Source organism: Thalassophryne amazonica, chromosome 17 (genome assembly GCF_902500255.1).
Source record: "Thalassophryne amazonica chromosome 17, fThaAma1.1, whole genome shotgun sequence".
NCBI classification, from domain to species: domain Eukaryota; kingdom Metazoa; phylum Chordata; class Actinopteri; order Batrachoidiformes; family Batrachoididae; genus Thalassophryne; species Thalassophryne amazonica.
Genome location: NC_047119.1, coordinates 29,556,341 through 29,574,826, shown reverse-complemented (window position 1 = coordinate 29,574,826; position 18,486 = coordinate 29,556,341). Strand labels below are relative to the sequence as shown.

General features: G+C 39.5%; 1 protein-coding gene across 2 annotated transcripts in view; it reads left to right on the top strand.

Annotated features, from left to right (window-relative positions):
• The window catches only part of pdlim5b (PDZ and LIM domain 5b), a 70,689-nt gene extending 52,833 nt beyond the window's left edge, over nucleotides 1–17,856 (top strand). For both annotated transcript variants that reach the window (XM_034191566.1, XM_034191565.1), the window contains exons 8-13: nucleotides 3,407–3,561; nucleotides 8,543–8,723; nucleotides 9,489–9,669; nucleotides 15,778–15,898; nucleotides 15,991–16,106; nucleotides 16,229–17,856. In XM_034191566.1, the coding sequence (XP_034047457.1) occupies nucleotides 3,407–3,561; nucleotides 8,543–8,723; nucleotides 9,489–9,669; nucleotides 15,778–15,898; nucleotides 15,991–16,106; nucleotides 16,229–16,318 (844 nt within the window). In that variant the 3' untranslated portion in view covers nucleotides 16,319–17,856. The remainder of the gene's footprint in view (nucleotides 1–3,406; nucleotides 3,562–8,542; nucleotides 8,724–9,488; nucleotides 9,670–15,777; nucleotides 15,899–15,990; nucleotides 16,107–16,228) is intronic.
• Nucleotides 17,857–18,486: the final 630 nt, after the last annotated feature.

Sequence of the window (18,486 nt, the reverse complement as noted above, 5' to 3'; positions counted from 1 at the left end):
AATCTAGTAGGATAATGTGGGTAAAAGCAACCTCGACTCACACTTTGTCAGCGAGGGTTTGTTGTTCAGTAGACTTGCCATTACTACCACAAAGACAATTTTACCACAAATACAATTTTGCAACTTTTGTTACTTTACATCTTATTTTCAAACTCTGCACTTCTACGATTCACTACTTTTCCTTCCTTTATTCCTGTATTTCTTCATGGTGTTGTGCTTTTCTTCTACTTCTTTAACTTTTCTCCCTTTTTTTCCCTCTCCCTTCAATCTTGTCTTATGGGGCAAATCAGAAGGAACAAGCTGGACCCAGAAGTTGTAGGACAAAAGTACACAAAGTTGAGAGATTGGCATCATGGTGTCTCCGCTCGTGTGCTAAATGTATAGTAAGCAAGGCTTTGTTTTGCTGTTGGCTGTCAGGTTTTATTTATTTTTAGCCATAATTACAACTTAGTGCCACTTTTGCAAACTGCCATATGTGTAGTGTTGAACCAGTATTCTGTGTAATGATCAGCATTAACAAATTCAAACAAGGTGAATGGAAAATCACGCAAGTACTTGGACAAACAAACTTGAGTAGTTGTAAACATTGTTTGAGGTAAATGTTATCTTCATGTCTGTCATATGTTATCACTATGTATAGATTATGTGTGTGTATATATGTATACTGCATGGTAGCATATTGCTTATAGCAGGTAAAATAATTATTGAACATATCACCATTTTTCTCAGTCAGTATGTTTCTAAAGGTGCTATTGGCATGCCATTGGGGAAAAGCAAAAATGGTAATGCAACAGCATGATATTTTTAAAAGTGCTTTGAAGGCTCAATCTGGTTACATTTGTTTTTTGAGGTAAAGAGTATGTATGATGGAATATGTCCACAACCAGAGACAGTACAGCATGTTCTCATGTATTATAATAAATATTCCAGAGATAGGCAAGAGCTTCTCTCAGAATTTAGGAGAATAGGCCCGAAAGAAGTTTCTGTAGGAAGCATTTTAGACATAAGGTCAAGTGGAAGGGGGAAGTGTTGGCTTTTTAAATACTTGACAGACACTGGACTCATCGACAGTATTTTGTACTACTATAATGGACTGATGCAGAAGGTGGCAGCAATGCAACAATAAGGATGCCGGCTGTCGTAAAACACCATAGAAGAAGAAAGGTGCACTTGATTTGTCCACAAGGGTACGTTTTGATGACAGAACGCATTTCCGCATTTACAAAATGCCACAAAAAACTACCATAAATAAATTACTATACTTAATTAACTCATATTTGCAGTGAGTCTATGTAAATCGTGGGATCCATTGATTGTGCAGCTAAGATAGCTGATTAAACTGCTGCATTAAACACCATAGAAAAGAGAGGGTGTGTTTGATTTAATTCACGGGGACATTTTCAGAAGGAGTGGGCCAACCCTGTAATCAAAATAAAGGCTTTGAAAATTAATCCCCCAAATTTTGATAATAAACGATGCACATCACTGTGCCATGCGCGAGGCTGATCTGACAAATAGTCATAGAGACACACACACCCACACCCATATCCACACAGATGCTTCTTGTTTTATAGATAGATGTGTGGATTACTTGGGTTGTTTCTGAAATCTGGTGAAAATTCCATGTCAGTAGCACCTTTAGAAATATATGTTCAGTAATCATTTTATCTGCTGTATTACTGTTTGCAATCATTATGTATTCTTATACTTAGCGCTTGTTCTACACACTGTTTGATCTATTTTCAGCTCTAATCCTGGTACTTGATTTTTGTTGGCTTGTGATTTTCTTTGTTTCTTTCCTCAATAAAACTTTATTTTCTGCTGTCGCCTATTCTTGCTCTGTCCTTCCTTCTTTGTCCTGGCAGGAAAACTATATTTGTCAGTAACAATTTTGTAGTCTAATAATCTGTTTCATAAATAAATTAGACATTAGTTCCAAAAGGAAGAGGTAAAAATAGCTGCTGGTGTTGTACAAATGGAATTAGTGTATAGGCACAAGTCAATTTGGCTTTTTTCCTCCAGTCCTTTCAACATAACAAATACTTAGAAATACTCTTATTTCTGTAATCATGCTTTCTTGTAGCAATCCACATGTTATTTTCTTTTCAAGTTGACAAAAAATGGATGTGTGTGTCAAAGAGATTGCTGATTGTCCTACTTTTGGCAGAATTACATGCCAAAGTTAAAACTAAGAATTGAAACTTCCTAAATATGTCATTTTAGTTGCACGTCTGTTGTTATATTTTTCTGCACAGCAGATCGAAGACTGTCATACCTGTACACATCTCATTATGTTGATGCAATATACATTTTTTTATTATTATTATTGCAAATAAATAAATTAAAATCAAGGCCACATTTTACTTCAAGCAATGGTTTAAATGCTGTTGCATGTGCATTAGAGAAACTTAATCCCCTTTTTTGATTAATTGGTGCACAGAAGATAATTAAATAATTTTGGAAGTGTCTGAGACTATGCCATGCATTCTAGGCACCATCTGCTGAACGCAGTTGTCCTTGATAATAGTTATGGATAGACTTTTTAGTTAAGCTTTACTTTTTGTTTTGGAATAGACTCACTTTAATATCAATATTTGCTTTATATTGTTGGTAAAAGGAAATTAATGAGGATGTTGAATTGAGTGCAGTGAACTTCATGCTTCAAGGCTGGTCTGTTGTGTTGGCTCTCTGGTGCTGCACTTATATAGACATAAATAATCAGAAAATGGGAACAAATTAATCAAAATGTGGGAAAGAACTGTAGTAAAATGTGGTCTCTATATTTTCCCCCTACTTATCCTCTCTGAAGAGTGTTGAAGAAAAAAAAAGTAGGTGTCAAATTATATTTGTGCACAGATGTCGTGCACACATCTGTGCACAGATTTGTTCACAGTTGTCTTCACCTTTTACAGAGTTGAGACTCTTTCCTGCCCACAGTCATCCGCTTGAAATGAAAAGCAAGTTATTACAAGTGAAATGATAACCACATCGACTTTGTACTTTTCACCAAAAATGGGCACTTGCACAACTGTTGCTTCAACACGAAGTAACTGAACCACCATTGGGGGGGGGAAAAAAAACAAAAAGAAAAAAAACTGAAGAATAATTGGAACCTTCAAAATGGTTGCAGAAGGCATTTTTTTTTTTTTTTTTTTTTTTTTTAAGATTGCTGTTAAGTTTTGACTAAATTGTTCAACCAGCTGACATGAGTGGCAGCATTGGCCTCCTAAGAAACTTTTTTTTGTGTGTAACTGGAAAACATCAAACTGTTCTATAGTGTGAAAAACAAAAACATTAAAGAGCTACCACAGTGAAGAAGTGCAACACCACCAGACCAGCTTCAGTCTGCCGGTTTGCGCGCGTGTATTTGTGTTGTAATGAGTTACAGTGTCTGTTTGTTCCGTAGTGAGGCAGGTAACCAAATCACCCCCGATGTGCACACTTCTCCTGCTGCTAAAGCATATTCCAAAGCTGCACCCAGGAATGGGAACACCCCAGTGTCCACCTTCAAGAGCCCTGCTGCCCAGAAGAACCCTTCCTATCAAGCTGGAGGTGCATCAGGTAGAGCAACACGGCCACAAATCATTCCCTACATCTCGTATTTACCAGCCACTTTGGAAGCTGTTTTCCCTTTAATCAGAATCAGTTTGTTTCTCCTGTTAGCCTGCAGAAGGCAGTGCTGCACTTGTCTATCTTCTGCTCCTCTGTTGATTATTCTGCAGCTTTTACAACCCCAATTCCTATGAAGTTGGGACGTTGTGTAAAATGTAAATAAAATAGAATACAATGATTTGCAAATCCTCTTCAACCTATATTCAATTGAATACACCACAAAGACAAGATATTTACTGTTCAAACTGATAAACTTTATTGTTTTTGTGCAAATATTTGCTCATTTTGAAATAGATGCCTGCAACACGTTTCAAAAAAGCTGGGACAATGGTATGTTTACCACTGCGTTACATCACCTTTCCTTCTAACAACACTCAATAAGCGTTTGGGAACTGAAGACACTAATTGTTGAAGCTTTGCAGGTGGAATTCTTTCCTATTCTTGCTTGATGTACGACTTTAGTTGTTCAACAGTTTGGGGTCTCTGTTGTCGTATTTTGCACTTCTTAACATATTTTCAATGGGTGACAGGTCTGGACTGCAGGCAGGCCAGTCTAGTACCCGCACTCTCTTACTACGAAGCCACGCTGTTGTAACACGTGCAGAATGTGGCTTGACATTGTCTTGCTGAAATAAGCAGGGACGTCCCTGAAAAACACATCACTTGGATGGCAGCATGTGTTGCTCCAAAACCTGGATGTACCTTTCAGCATTGATGGTGCCATCACAGATGTGGAAGTTGCCCATGTCATGGGTACCAGCACACCCCCATACCATCGCAGAAGCTGGCTTTTGAACTTAGAACTGGTAACAATCTGGATGGTCTTTTTTCTCTTTTGTCTGGAGGACACGATGTCCATGATTTCCAAAAACAATTTGAAATGTGGACTCATCAGACCACAGCACACTTTTCCACTTTTTGTCTGTGCATTTCAAATGAGCTTGGGCCCAGAGAAGGTGGCGGTGTTTTTATATGTTGTTGATGTATGGCTTTCGCTTTGCATGGTAGAGTTTTAACTTGCACTTGTAGATGTAGTGATGAACTGTGTTAACTGACAGTGGTTTTCTGAAGTGTTCCTGAGCCCACGCGGTAAGATCCTTTACACAATGTTGTTGGTTTTTAATGCAGTGCCGCCTGAGGGATTGAAGGTCACAGCCATTCAGTATTGGTTTTCAGCTTTGCCGCTTACGTGTAGACAGTTCTCCAGATTCTCTGAATCTTCTGATTATATTATGGACTGTAGATGATGGAATTCCTAAATTCCTTGCAATTGAACATTGACAAACATTGTTCTTAAACTGTTGGACTTTTTTTTTTTTTCACGCAGTTGGTCACAAAGTGGTGATCCTCGCCCCATCTTTGCTTGTGAATGACTGAGCCTTTTGGGGATGTTCCTTTTATACCAATCATGACACTCAACTGTTTCCAAACAGGTGTTCTTTGAGCATTCATCAACTTTCCCAGTCTTTTGTTGCCCTGTCCCAACTTTTTTGAAATGTGTTGCAGGCATCCATTTCAAAATGAGCAAATATTTGCACAAAAAAACAATAAAGTTGATCAGTTTGGACATTAAATATCTTGTCTTTGTGGTGTATTCAATTGAATATAGGTTGAAGAGGATTTGCAAATCATTGTATTCTGTTTTTATTTACATTTTACACAACGTCCCAACTTCATTGGAATTGGGGTTGTATAACTGACACTAAACTGTTAGATTATGAGCACTATAAAAACCAGAGGTATTCAGTTAATTTGTTGTGATTATTGGCTATTCCCTCTGTGCCCTTAGTTAAAACGATGGTGAAGTTCGTAATTATCAATTTTATTCTGTTTGAAAGCTGCTCTGTAAATACAGCAGTCTTTGCCACACAACTCTGTGGGGCTACTCACGGAAAATATTGACTAAATGCATCAGTTAAAGGACATTATTAGCAACACTAAAACACAAATATGCACGCACACATGAACACATGCAGCATTCACCCTGTGTGGGGTGGCTCGAATTCCAACCTTAAGTATTTCCCAAGAGGCCTTTTTAGAAATACCCACTGAAGTGTGCCGCAGGGGGAGAGCAGACGAATACAGTCTGGTCCCTGTTGCTTGTGTTATTTAACAGATTAACACATATTTGTATTTTGGTAAACAAACTCATATCTCACAGTAGCGGTGCTGAATCTGGCCTGAATGTTTTCCATGACATTCCTTAAGTGTATTTATATTCTCCCCCCTAAATTATTAATAAATTTGTGTAAATGGGGAGGGCCCCCTTTTACATAGATTTATTAATAATTTAGTGATTTACATGCCAGCATTGTCTAATGCCTCATGTACATATACGAGGTCTATTAGAAAAGTATCCGACCTTATTATTTTTTTCAAAAACCATATGGATTTGAATCACGTGTGATTACATCAGACATGCTTGAACCCTCGTGGGCATGCTAGAGTTTTTTCACGCCTGTCGGTTACGTCATTCGCCTGTGGGCAGTCTTTGAATGAGGAGTCGCCCACCCTCTCGTCGATTTTTTTTTTTTTTTTTTTTCATTGTTTAGGAATGGCTCAGAGACTGTTGCTTTGTTTGATCAAAATTTTTTCAAAACTGTAAGGCACAACTGAGTGGACACCATTCAATAAATTCAGTTGGTTTTCAGTAAAAATTTTAACGGCTGATGAGAGATTTTGGTCTGGTAGTGTCGCCGTAAGGATGGCCCACGGTGCCTGACGGCGATCTGCGCTTCGAGGCGGCAGCGTCTCACCGTTTCAAGTTGAAAACTTCCACATTTCAGGCTCTGTTGACCCAGTAAGTCGTCAGAGAACAGAGAACATTCAGAAGAAGTCGGCATGAGGAGTTTATTCGGACATTCCATTGTTAACGGACATTTTGTAATGAAAGAATGTGCGGGCAGAGTCGCATGTCGGGCCGGACCCGACCGCGGGGGGTCGCGACTTGAAAAACTCCTCCGTTGGAAACCTTAACGGGCAAGTTGGAACATGCCCAAGCTGTTAAACAATTTCTCAGTTACTCACTTGTTGAAAGCCATCAAAAGCCGCCTGAATTTTACAAATGGTTTTCAACACGGAGGTGTTTTTCCTGTCGCGGCGCACACAGATTCACCGAGTCGTCACGGAAACGACTCGGCGAATTTGTGCGCACGTCTTTCATTTAAAAAATGTCCTTAATCAGTGGAATGTCCGCATAAATTCCTCATGCCGGCCTCTTCTGAATCTTCTCTGTTCTCTCACGACGTCCTGGGTGAATTAAGCCTTAAATTAGGATGTTTTCAGGTCGAAACAGGCCGACGACGGCGCCTGGAAGCGCTGCACGACGTTCTGCTCTGTGGGAAGTCCTTACACCGACAGAAACACCCCATAATCTCTCATCAGCCGTTAAACTTTTCACCGAAAACCAGCTTAATTTCTCGAATAGTGTCCACTCGGATATTCCTCACAGGTCCAGAAAAAATTTTGATAAAGCAACACGCGCCGTCTCAAGCAGTGTGTGAAACAAAGGAATTCAGCTGAGAGGGCGGGACCACATCTCACTCAAGGCCTGCCCACAGGGAAACGACGTCACCGACACGTGTGAAAAAAACTCACGCATGCGCACGAGGGTTCAAGCATGATTGGTGTAATCGCACGTCATTCAAATCCATATAGTTAAAAAAAAAATAAAATAAAAGGGTCGGTTTATTATCTAATAGACCTCGTATGCTGAGTTTTAGTGAGAAACTGAGTAGATGTTGTGTATTCTAGAGTGCTTATCTTCACCAACCATCCCTTTTTTACCCATGCCATCTGATTAAGGCAGTGGTGTCCAGAGAGATTCCAGAAACATCCAAGATGGAGCAGATTTTCTTTGTATCCATAAGATTCTATCATATAACCTGCGGAAGCCCTACAGTTACAAAGGAAACCTGCACCCACTTGGCCTTTTATGGAATTTCTATGGACACCACTGGATAAAGGCCAAACAGCATTGGGGTTTCCTCCACCATCACATCTTTGTGATGTCATAAGGCAAGCATGCTAAAGGATGAGATAAAAGAAAACCCTTTCTTTGTTTGTTTTCTTTTAATATAGCCTAATGTGCATACTGACACTGACTGCAGTTTGCATTTTCTTTAATTATGGCCCTTTCAGTTTTCATTAAAAAAAAATGGCCGCAAGTTCCAGATGCGTCCCATAATCTCTGGAAAACTTTAACATTTTAATTTCAGATCTTTAAAATTATGTAATGATGTTAACTAGAGAACAGGGTGTTTTTGGGGGGGGGTTACAGAAAATTTAACACCAGCAATGTTTTTGAATGTATTTGAAGCCTCTGTTTCCATTCTATCACCTCCTCACATCCCGGTCAGTCCCACTAATGTCCGTGCAGTCCGTTTGCATTCTATTACAAGGAAATTAAGCAACCACTTCTCCTTTAACCTCTAAGGCTGATAATGGTGCTTTCTTTAAATAGCCTCTACCTCCTCAAACCTGTTACTCTCAGCCCCCGCCCCACATCCCTAGGGTGACCAGTGCTGCCTCTACCCTGTTGTGTCTTTGCAATGAGACAGAAATGGGAGTGGGGGTGCATCCTCTCCAGATGTTTTGGAATGAGAGGAGAGAGATTATTTTTCCAGGTGTCTCCTCTGACACTAGGAATGTGTTGTTTCACTTAGAGGGGAAAAATTGATCCCTTGTTTAGTCAGGGTGGATCAGTCTCACTCAGCTGTCTCAGGCTTCAGGCTTACAGGTCAGAGTGCATCAGATTTTTCCCATCCATCTAAAAACACACCTAAACTGCATGTGTGTTGCATTCAGGGTAATGCAAGAAATGAGAATTTACAAGATTATTAGAATTTAATTTTGTTGTTGTTGTTCGCAACATTCTTATTTCAAGAATTGTTTAAATAATCTTATCCATTATTTTGTTTCGCTCGCTTAGTCTTTCCTAAGGGTGGTGCAGCTCCTGTATTTGGGAAAGTTGCCAGTCCTACTCCCAAAGGTCCACACCGGCCCACCCCACAGCCGCACCCACAGGACCTGGACTCTCTGGTGCAGCAGGCGGAGCACATCCCAGCTGGTACACGCACCCCAATGTGCTGCAAGTGCAACAAAGTCATCAGGTAGATATACCAGGACTGCAAAACACCCAGACAACAGCAACAAAAGAAAAAGCTGCATACTGTTCAGTGATATGACATTCTACATCGTATTACATCATATGGTATCTTACACCTCTACATTTATACTTTAATAGTCGAAAACAAATCGATACAATGCCTACTTTGGCTGTCAGTTTGTTGACAAGATGGCAGAAGACAGGTTTGCATCTGTTAGCGACGCTGACTTAAAATGAATTTTACACAAAAAAGATGCGGAGAACACCCGCAGAGACTCAGCAGCACCCTCAGCAGCCAACCTGTTTCGCAAGTACATCACTGAAAAGGGACATGCACCCAACTTTGAAACTTATGACAGACGGATGCTTGACGGAGTACTCGGTCCATTTTACGCGGAAGCTAGACAGGCGAATGCCGAACTTTATAAGAAAACAAGCCTGATGACTCTTCGTCACGGACTTAACAGGCATCTCCAGTCGATCGATGGGATGTCAGTTGATACAGTATGACAGTAATAATAAAGAGCTGAAACTTGAGATTGATTTTTCAGTTTTAGTATGTTTGACAAACTTCCAATTTTCTTGTTTACCATATAATAAAGCAGTTATAGACTGTTGATTTCGGTGTACCCGTGATTATGCAGACTTGGTCAGGATGGGGTTCACCTCAGCGCCGAGGTGAACCCCATAATAGTAAGTCCGCATAATCACGGGTACACTGAAAAGAAAAGTCTATAATTGTATACTGTTCCTTTCTTGTTCTGGGTAGGGGTCCATTCCTTGTGGCTATGGGCATGTCATGGCACCCTGAGGAGTTCAACTGTGCTCACTGCCGTGCCTCCCTGACAAATGGTGGGTTTGTGGAAGAGAAGGGACAGGTGTACTGCGAACATTGCTACGAACAGTTCTTTGCTCCCACCTGTGCCCGTTGCCACCAGAAGATCTTGGGGGTGAGTGACGAAACTTGTGTTTACTTGTAATCATTATGTATGAATTATGATCCCAGGCTTCCAATTGCATCAGTTACACGTATCTGACATATGTGGTTCTTCAAAATGCTTGAATTGAAGCACTAAAATATTTCCAGAACCGTTGATATGTCTGTACTACCTTGTACTGTATGGAATCTAGATCACAGGTAGAGATGAGTAAATACTAGATTGGACATCATGCTCCTTTTTGTGATATTTTGTCCCCCATCTTGAGAGAGGATTTTGTGTCTCACCGCTGTACTGACAGTAAAATAAAGATCCACAACAGAAAATGTATTGCATAAAACCAACTACCTGGAGGCTGTAGCAAATACCACAGAAATCCCAACCAAATCAAATCAATTTTATTTATATAGCGCCAAATCACAACAAACAGTTGCCCCAAGGCGCTTTATATTGTAAGGCAAAGCCATACAATAATTACGGAAAAACCCCAACCGTCAAAACAACCCCCTGTGAGCAAGCACTTGGCGACAGTGGGAAGGAAAAACTCCCTTTTAACAGGAAGAAACCTCCAGCAGAACCAGGCTCAGGGAGGGGCAGTCTTCTGCTGGGACTGGTTGGGGCTGAGGGAGAGAACCAGGAAAAAGACATGCTGTGGGGGGGGGAGCAGAGATCAATCACTAATGATTAAATGCAGAGTGGTGCATACAGAGCAAAAAGAGAAAGAAACACTCAGTGCATCATGGGAACCCCCCAGCAGTCTAAGTCTATAGCTGCATAACTAAGGGATGGTTCAGGGTCACCTGATCCAGCCCGAACTATAAGCTTTAGCAAAAAGGAAAGTTTTAAGCCTAATCTTAAAAGTAGAGAGGGTGTCTGTCTCCCTGATCCGAATTGGGAGCTGGTTCCAGAGGAGAGGAGCCTGAAAGCTGAAGGCTCTGCCTCCCATTCTACTCTTACAAACCCTAGGAACTACAAGTAAGCCTGCAGTCTGAGAGCGAAGCGCTCTATTGGGGTGATATGGTACTATGAGGTCGCTAAGATAAGATGGAACCTGATTATTCAAAACCTTATAAGTAAGAAGAAGAATTTTAATTCTATTCTAGAATTAACAGGAAGCCAATGAAGAGAGGCCAATATGGGTGAGATATGCTCTCTCCTTCTAGTCCCTGTCAGTACTCTAGCTGCAGCATTTTGAATTAACTGAAGGCTTTTCAGGGAACTTTTAGGACAACCTGATAATAATGAATTACAATAGTCCAGCCTAGAGGAAATAAATGCATGAATTAGTTTTTCAGCGTCACTCTGAGACAAGACCTTTCTAATTTTAGAGATATTGCGCAAATGCAAAAAAGCAGTCCTACATGTTTGTTTAATATGCGCATTGAATGACATATCCTGATCAAAAATGACTCCAAGATTTGTCACAGTATTACTAGAGGTCAGGGTAATGCCATCCAGAGTAAGGATCTGGTTAGACACCATGTTTCTAAGATTTGTGGGGCCAAGTACAATAACTTCAGTTTTATCTGAGTTTAAAAGCAGGAAATTAGAGGTCATCCATGTCTTTATGTCTGTAAGACAATCCTGCAGTTTAGCTAATTGGTGTGTGTCCTCTGGCTTCATGGATAGATAAAGCTGGGTATCATCTGCGTAACAATGAAAATTTAAGCAATGCTGTCTACTAATACTGCCTAATGGAAGCATGTATAAAGTGAATAAAATTGGTCCTAGCACAGAACCTTGTGGAACTCCATAATTAACCATAGTCTGTGAAGAAGATTCCCCATTTACATGAACAAATTGTAATCTATTAGATAAATATGATTCAAACCACCGCAGCGCAGTGCCTTTAATACCTATGGCATGCTCTAATCTCTGTAATAAAATTTTATGGTCAACAGTATCAAAAGCAGCATTAAGGTATAACAGAACAAGCACAGAGATGAGTCCACTGTCTGAGGCCATAAGAAGATCATTTGTAACCTTCACTAATGCTGTTTCTGTACTATGATGAATTCTAAACCCTGACTGAAACTCTTCAAATAGACCATTCCTCTGCAGATGATCAGTTAGCTGTTTTACAACTACCCTTTCAAGAATTTTTGAGAGAAAAGGAAGGTTGGAGATTGGCCTATAATTAGCTAAGATAGCTGGGTCAAGTGATGGCTTTTTAAGTAATGGTTTAATTACTGCCACCTTAAAAGCCTGTGGTACATAGCCAACTAATAAAGATAGATTGATCATATTTAAGATCGAAGCATTAATTAATGGTAGGGCTTCCTTGAGCAGCCTGGTAGGAATGGGGTCTAATAGACATGTTGATGGTTTGGAGGCAGTAACTAATGAAAATAACTCAGACAGAACAATCGGAGAGAAAGAGTCTAACCAAATACCGGCATCACTGAAAGCAGCCAAAGAGAACGATATGTCTTTGGGATGGTTATGAGTAATTTTTTCTCTAATAGTTAAAATTTTATTAGCAAAGAAAGTCATGAAGTCATTACTAGTTAAAGGAATACGCGGCTCAATAGAGCTCTGACTCTTTGTCAGCCTGGCTACAGTGCTGAAAAGAAACCTGGGGTTGTTCTTATTTTCTTCAATTAGTGATGAGTAGTAAGATGTCCTAGCTTTACGGAGGGCTTTTTTTTTTATAGAGCAACAGACTCTTTTTCCAGGCTAAGTGAAGATCTTCTAAATTAGTGAGACGCCATTTCCTCTCCAACTTACGGGTTATCTGCTTTAAGCTGCGAGTTTGTGAGTTATACCACGGAGTCAGGCACTTCTGATTTAAGGCTCTCTTTTTCAGAGAAGCTACAGCATCCAAAGTTGTCCTCAATCAGGATATAAAACTATTGACGAGATAATCTATCTCATTCACAGAGTTTAGGTAGCTACTCTGCCCTGTGTTGGTATATGGCATTGGAGAACATAAAGAAGGAATCATATCCTTAAACCTAGTTACAGCGCTTTCTGAAAGACTTCTACTGTAATGAAACTTATTCCCCACTGCTGGGTAGTCCATCAGAGTAAATGTAAATGTTATTAAGAAATGATCAGACAGAAGGGGGCTTTCAGGGGAATGCTGTTAAGTCTTCAATTTCCATACCATAAGTCAGAACAAAATCTAAGGTATGATTAAAGTGGTGGGTGGACTCATTTACATTTTGAGCAAAGCCAATCGAGTCTAACAATAGATTAAATGCAGTGTTGAGGCTGTCATTCTCAGCATCTGTGTGGATGTTAAAATCGCCCACTATAATTATCTTATCTGAGCTAAGCACTAGCACTTCATGCAACCACAGGTTGCATGAAGATGTTTTTGAATAACTAAAGACCAAACATAATATCAGCATAGCCCACCAGTAAAAGAACTATTTTCCACAAATAAGATCATATTTAAACATAGATAAAATGCTTAAAGAACTTTGCTTTTATAAATCATCCTCATTCTCTAATATATTACTAATATATTATTAATAATACTGTCACATGTAATTATAGTTTTGAAATAAAGTCTGTAACATCAATGTATATATTGTAAAACTTCTTAAACAAAACAAAAAAAAAGTCCCTTTGGCGTTTTCATTGTTATCCTTCGGGTTTGCCACAGCAGATCAGAGGTATGTTTTATGCCAGATTAGTGCAGCAGATAACTGAAACAATCCTTCACGTGGTGATACAAGCATCAGATTTGGCATGAATGTTCTTCATAAATCAGTGTTTTAGAAAAAAAAAAAGTGCTGGCCAATTGAAAATCCAATATGACAGCCAGGTAGGAGTCAATGAAAAATTACACGGGTCAAAATTTATAAATGCTCCAATCATATTGAAAGCTATACCACATTATCTGTCTGATCACAAAGATTCCAAAAAGGTATAGTTTGGACTATCTATGACTGAATGTTATGGGGTAAAAACATTAAGAATGGTAACAAAGGTCAATTTCAGTTTGTACAGGAGTTAAAAGTTAAAGTTGCTCCAATTTTGGTAGAAAGTGGTGCAAATTATTGGTTGAACTAATAGGATTAATAAATGGAATAGTTTAGACACTGTTGAATGCTTGGTTTGCAGAGTAAATGTCAAACAATGTTGATGTACATTGGATTCTATGACATATGACGTATGTTACCCTGTAACGTGACAACTAAGCATGATGCATGATGCAAACTATTCCCTTTTAAAACCCTATTAACCAATAATTTGCATCACATTTTAAAAAAAAATTGGAGGAACTTTAACTTTTGACCCCTGTACAAACTGAAACTGACCTTTGTCACCATTTTTGCCGTTTTTACCTCATAACTCCATAACATTCAGTCATAGATAGTCTAAACTATACCTTTTTGGAATATTTATGATCCGACAAATAATGTGGTATACTTTTCAATATGGTTGAAGCATTTTTAAATCTTGACCCCTGTGTAATTCTTCATTGACCCCTAGCTGGCCACTATATTGGATTTTCAAGTGGCCATCACTTTTTTTCTCAAACACTGATTTATGAAGAACATTCATGCCAAATCTGATGCTTGTTTCACAAGTGAACAATTCTGACCAAAAGTTATACTTATCTGCTCCACTAGATGTCCTTCCTGATCCATATCCAAATTGGAGGATGGGCAGGGATGTGTCTGAACTGGCAACCTTCTTCACGGGAAACAAGCACACTTACATCGTAAAACTTCTAATAACGAAAAATATAATTGTATTTGTAACAAAATGTGATTTATATCTAAATCTTTTTGGGGAGGGGTGGTAAGATTATAAACTGTTTTCTGGAATGATCTCAGTAGAGACATTAAAGTCCAGACTTAAAATGCATTTATTCTCCCTCTCATATGGCTAACATACTGGTATAGTATTCTATCAATTTAACTCATTTTATTAGCAACGAAACAGATTTCAACCTCACTTCATCTAAATTCTGGGTCTGTTAGTGAAGCTCAGGGCTAGATGCTGACAACCACCTTAGTATTCTCTCTGCTTCCACGTCAGTTTAGTGCTGGTGAACTCATACCTTAAGTGCAGTTTTTCCAGCTGACTGATTCTGCTCTTTTTCTCTCTGTCCGAGGCACTGATGACATCTTGCAAGGCTGACAGCTATGCACTACGGGGCGCTGGACTGACCACGAAATGCCCTGGCTGAAGCTGGTGCAGCAAACTGCTTTTGGAATATACTATACCATGAGGATAGCTGGTGCTGTGGCACACTGATGATGTGAAAGACTGACGCTGGCTCTGCACGGCAGTGCGCTGAATGACCCCCTGCCTGCAGCACCAACGACTGTGCGCTCATCTGAATAATGCACTTTGTTTTTAATGCTACTCTGGTTTTTCTGTTTCCTGTTACTTCAGTTTGGTAAATACTTAGTAAAAACCTTGTAACTGTTAAAATGGCCTAAGCAGTGGGTCACCCCTTTGAGTCTGGTCTGCTTGAGGTTTCTTCCTCAACATCACCAGAGGGAGTTTTTCCTTACCAGTGTCACCTGTGTGCTTGCTCTATGGGCTGGCAAGGTTAGACTTACTCATGTGAAGCGCCTTGAGGCAGCTTTGTTGTGATTTGGCGCTATATAAAATTAAATAAATTGATTTATATTTTTGACAGCCTGTCCTGCAGGAATATAGCATATGTTAAGCCTTATTTATAGTAAGAGAATTGTCTCCTGTCACAGCTGCGTTGTGACTGACTGAGGTGACAGCAGTATAACTTGGTGCCATCAGCCATTGATCGCCAATAATTTTTTTTAACTTGTAAAAAGATTAATTATAAGATCCACAATAAATAGCAACAACAATACATAGACGGGCTGTCCCTCCCCAAACATTTCTGCTGCTTTTGTAGCATAAACAACAAGCGTGTTGCTTTGTTTACAGTGCGGCGCGTCATTCAGTTCCTCTCCCAAGATGGCAGCCTGAGATGGTCATTAGTGGCTGCTTCAGTGAATGATGATGTCCGCTCTAGCAATTATTCATTTCTGTGAGTCAAATAAATGGTCTCCTCTAAGCATGGGCCAGTCTAGGACTTTGACACCATGTTAACTTGAGGAAAAGCAGATTTCACAGTTTCTGCTCTCTGCTCCTACATATCCACAGTTTGCATCTCTCTTTCCCTCTATGCAGGAAATCATGAACGCCTTAAAACAGACCTGGCACGTGTACTGTTTCGTGTGTGCTTCCTGCCAACAACCAATCAGAGGCAATGTCTTCCACATGGAGGATGGGCAGCCCTACTGTGAAAGAGGTACAGTAAATACAAAAAAATCTCTCCACATCATAATTTTTATTATTGCTGTTACTTTTTATTTATTCTTTTTTTTTTTTTCCTCCTTACAGATTACTACACCCTCTTTGGTGCAAACTGCCACGGCTGCGATTTTCCTATCGAGGCCGGGGACAAATTCCTGGAGGCTCTGGGATTCACCTGGCACGACACCTGCTTCGTCTGTGCGGTACGTCCTCCTCCCGTCCAAGAAAACACACAGTTCCACACACGGTAGCCACAGCGGTTAAAGTTTACAAGATTGACTATGTGAATAATATTATCTGTCTGTGACTCCACCCGCCCTCACAGGTCTGCACCACTAATCTGGAAGGACAGCCGTTCTTCTCCAAAAAAGACAAGCCTTTGTGCAAGAATCACGCCAACACTGTCAAGATTTGACAGACTGTGATCTGAAGCCAAACGTTTATATGACTCATTCAGGTGTTATTACCCCCACTTTATTAAAATGATCTGATTTAATTTCCGTTTGTATATTCGGTTAGATTATCATGAGGTTGTGACTTCTACTGTAAATCTTATTTTATTTACCCATAGCACCATTTTAACCTGTCACTCTTACGCACAAGGACATTTCACTACAGCACACGTGTACATGTGACAGTGAGCTGATAATGTTTTTGTTCTGAGATCTTTTAGCGCAGTGACCATCTGGTACATTCAGGGGTGCTGAGGAATACCCACATTGAAATCTGTGCAAGAACTCACCTGAATCTAATCATTGCAACAACTGTTCAAGGTTAAAATATTTATGTGAAAGCGTGATGTCTTTTGGCAAAAATAAATAGATTCACATACAGACCACTGGCCTTCAGAAGAAAAGCAGGGATTTTATAATATATTTATAGTTTTGAAGTAATTATGCTTTGTAATCCTAATACCTACTAAATGGAAATGTTAAGTTAATATTGTAGTGGTGTATAAATTATGCTCTTTTCACAATAATTATACCAAACAGCACTGTAATGATTGACTTTGGTAATGTGAGAATGTTTTTTCAGGCCAGGAGGAGTATGCTGATGGGGTCTTATAGTAATGACACAGATTTAAATAGTGGTGTTCTGTGGTTTATGTATATTTTGCAGTGAAGCATTTGTTAAAGTTATACTTAAAGGGCAAACGGCTTGTGCATTGATCTTCCAGTAAATACCCATACAGAAAATGGAGCGTATTGTACTTCATCACACTTGTTTGGTTTTCAAACTGGGTCAGTTTGACATGGATGTTGCTGAAACTAGAGTTGTATCACCAGTGATGGTGGCTGGTAGCAGCGGTGCTCCCGAACTGAGCGGCTACGATAGAACCCAATACGACAATGTGATTAAGTGGCTACAGCCGAATAGTATTGCTAGCTTGCTATTTAGTAGTCAATAAGCAGTATGTCACAATCCGTAGGGTGTTTGAACACTCAAAGTCAAACTGTACCTGGATGATCTACCACCTCCATAGTGTGCAAAATGACTACACAATGCTATCGTGAGGCATCTGGACCCTCGTAACTGCAGACTACAAGGCTCCCTGGAATGGTACAAATATATATTAAATATCAGGAACCATTTTTTAAATAAAGTCTGCTGTTGCAAAATAGAAACTTTTGCAGTGTACTTGGATATCTGCATATGTGTAATCCATAAACATCGAGGTCAAAGGACGGGTAAGATGGTAGCGGTGGAGTAGGCGTAAATTGTGTCCTTACATCGAGTACACACTCCAGTAGCAATTTGGTAGTAGGTTCCTAACCAACATTAAGACATCGTGAGCATCTAGACACGGGAAATGTATTGCAGTACTGCTACCTAAAATATTTTAAGAATAAATTGCTGATGTTTTGTAGAGCTTGTTGCCATTTTGAATTTTGTTGAAAATTGTGAGCAAAGGTGCGGAAATCCTGTGAGATGTTGTCATAGTTACAGAAAATTCAGAACAATCTATAATAACAAATAATTGCAGTGAAGCACAAGTAGTACTAGTGCTGCAATACATTAATACTACTGGGTTCTTTTGGAGCGGCACTGTGTGTAAATGTCCCATACGTGTACATATGGCCATTTGACAGATGTCTAAATACTTTTTGCTAAATGTGTACTGCCTTTCATATAGATGCTGTTTGTCTTGCGATTGAGCTGAACTTTCCACTGTGCCAGTGTGAACTTCTAACATAGTGATAACAGTATATACAGTATATTGTATTAACATGATTGACTGTTTAATGTACTACCATGAAAGAGTTTCTTTATATGCTGTATTTCCTGACATGCTTGCTAGTGTGCTGTCAGTTTTTGCCTTGAACATCTTAGATTTGTTAAAAAAAAACAATTTGAATCATCTGAGCAATGGACGTCTTGTCTTTGGACAAAGTGCTGCAATATGCACTTCTCACTTCAAATAAAGGAATTCAATAATAAATGGTTTCTGATGTATCTAAAGTTCAGTCTGCTGCTACAGTATTTGTTCTTATCCAATTTACTGACACCTATCGGTATGTAACTTGTTTATTGTGCACTTGTACTGAGTTAATGCTATCTGGTGTAATAAATGTGCAGTTGTGA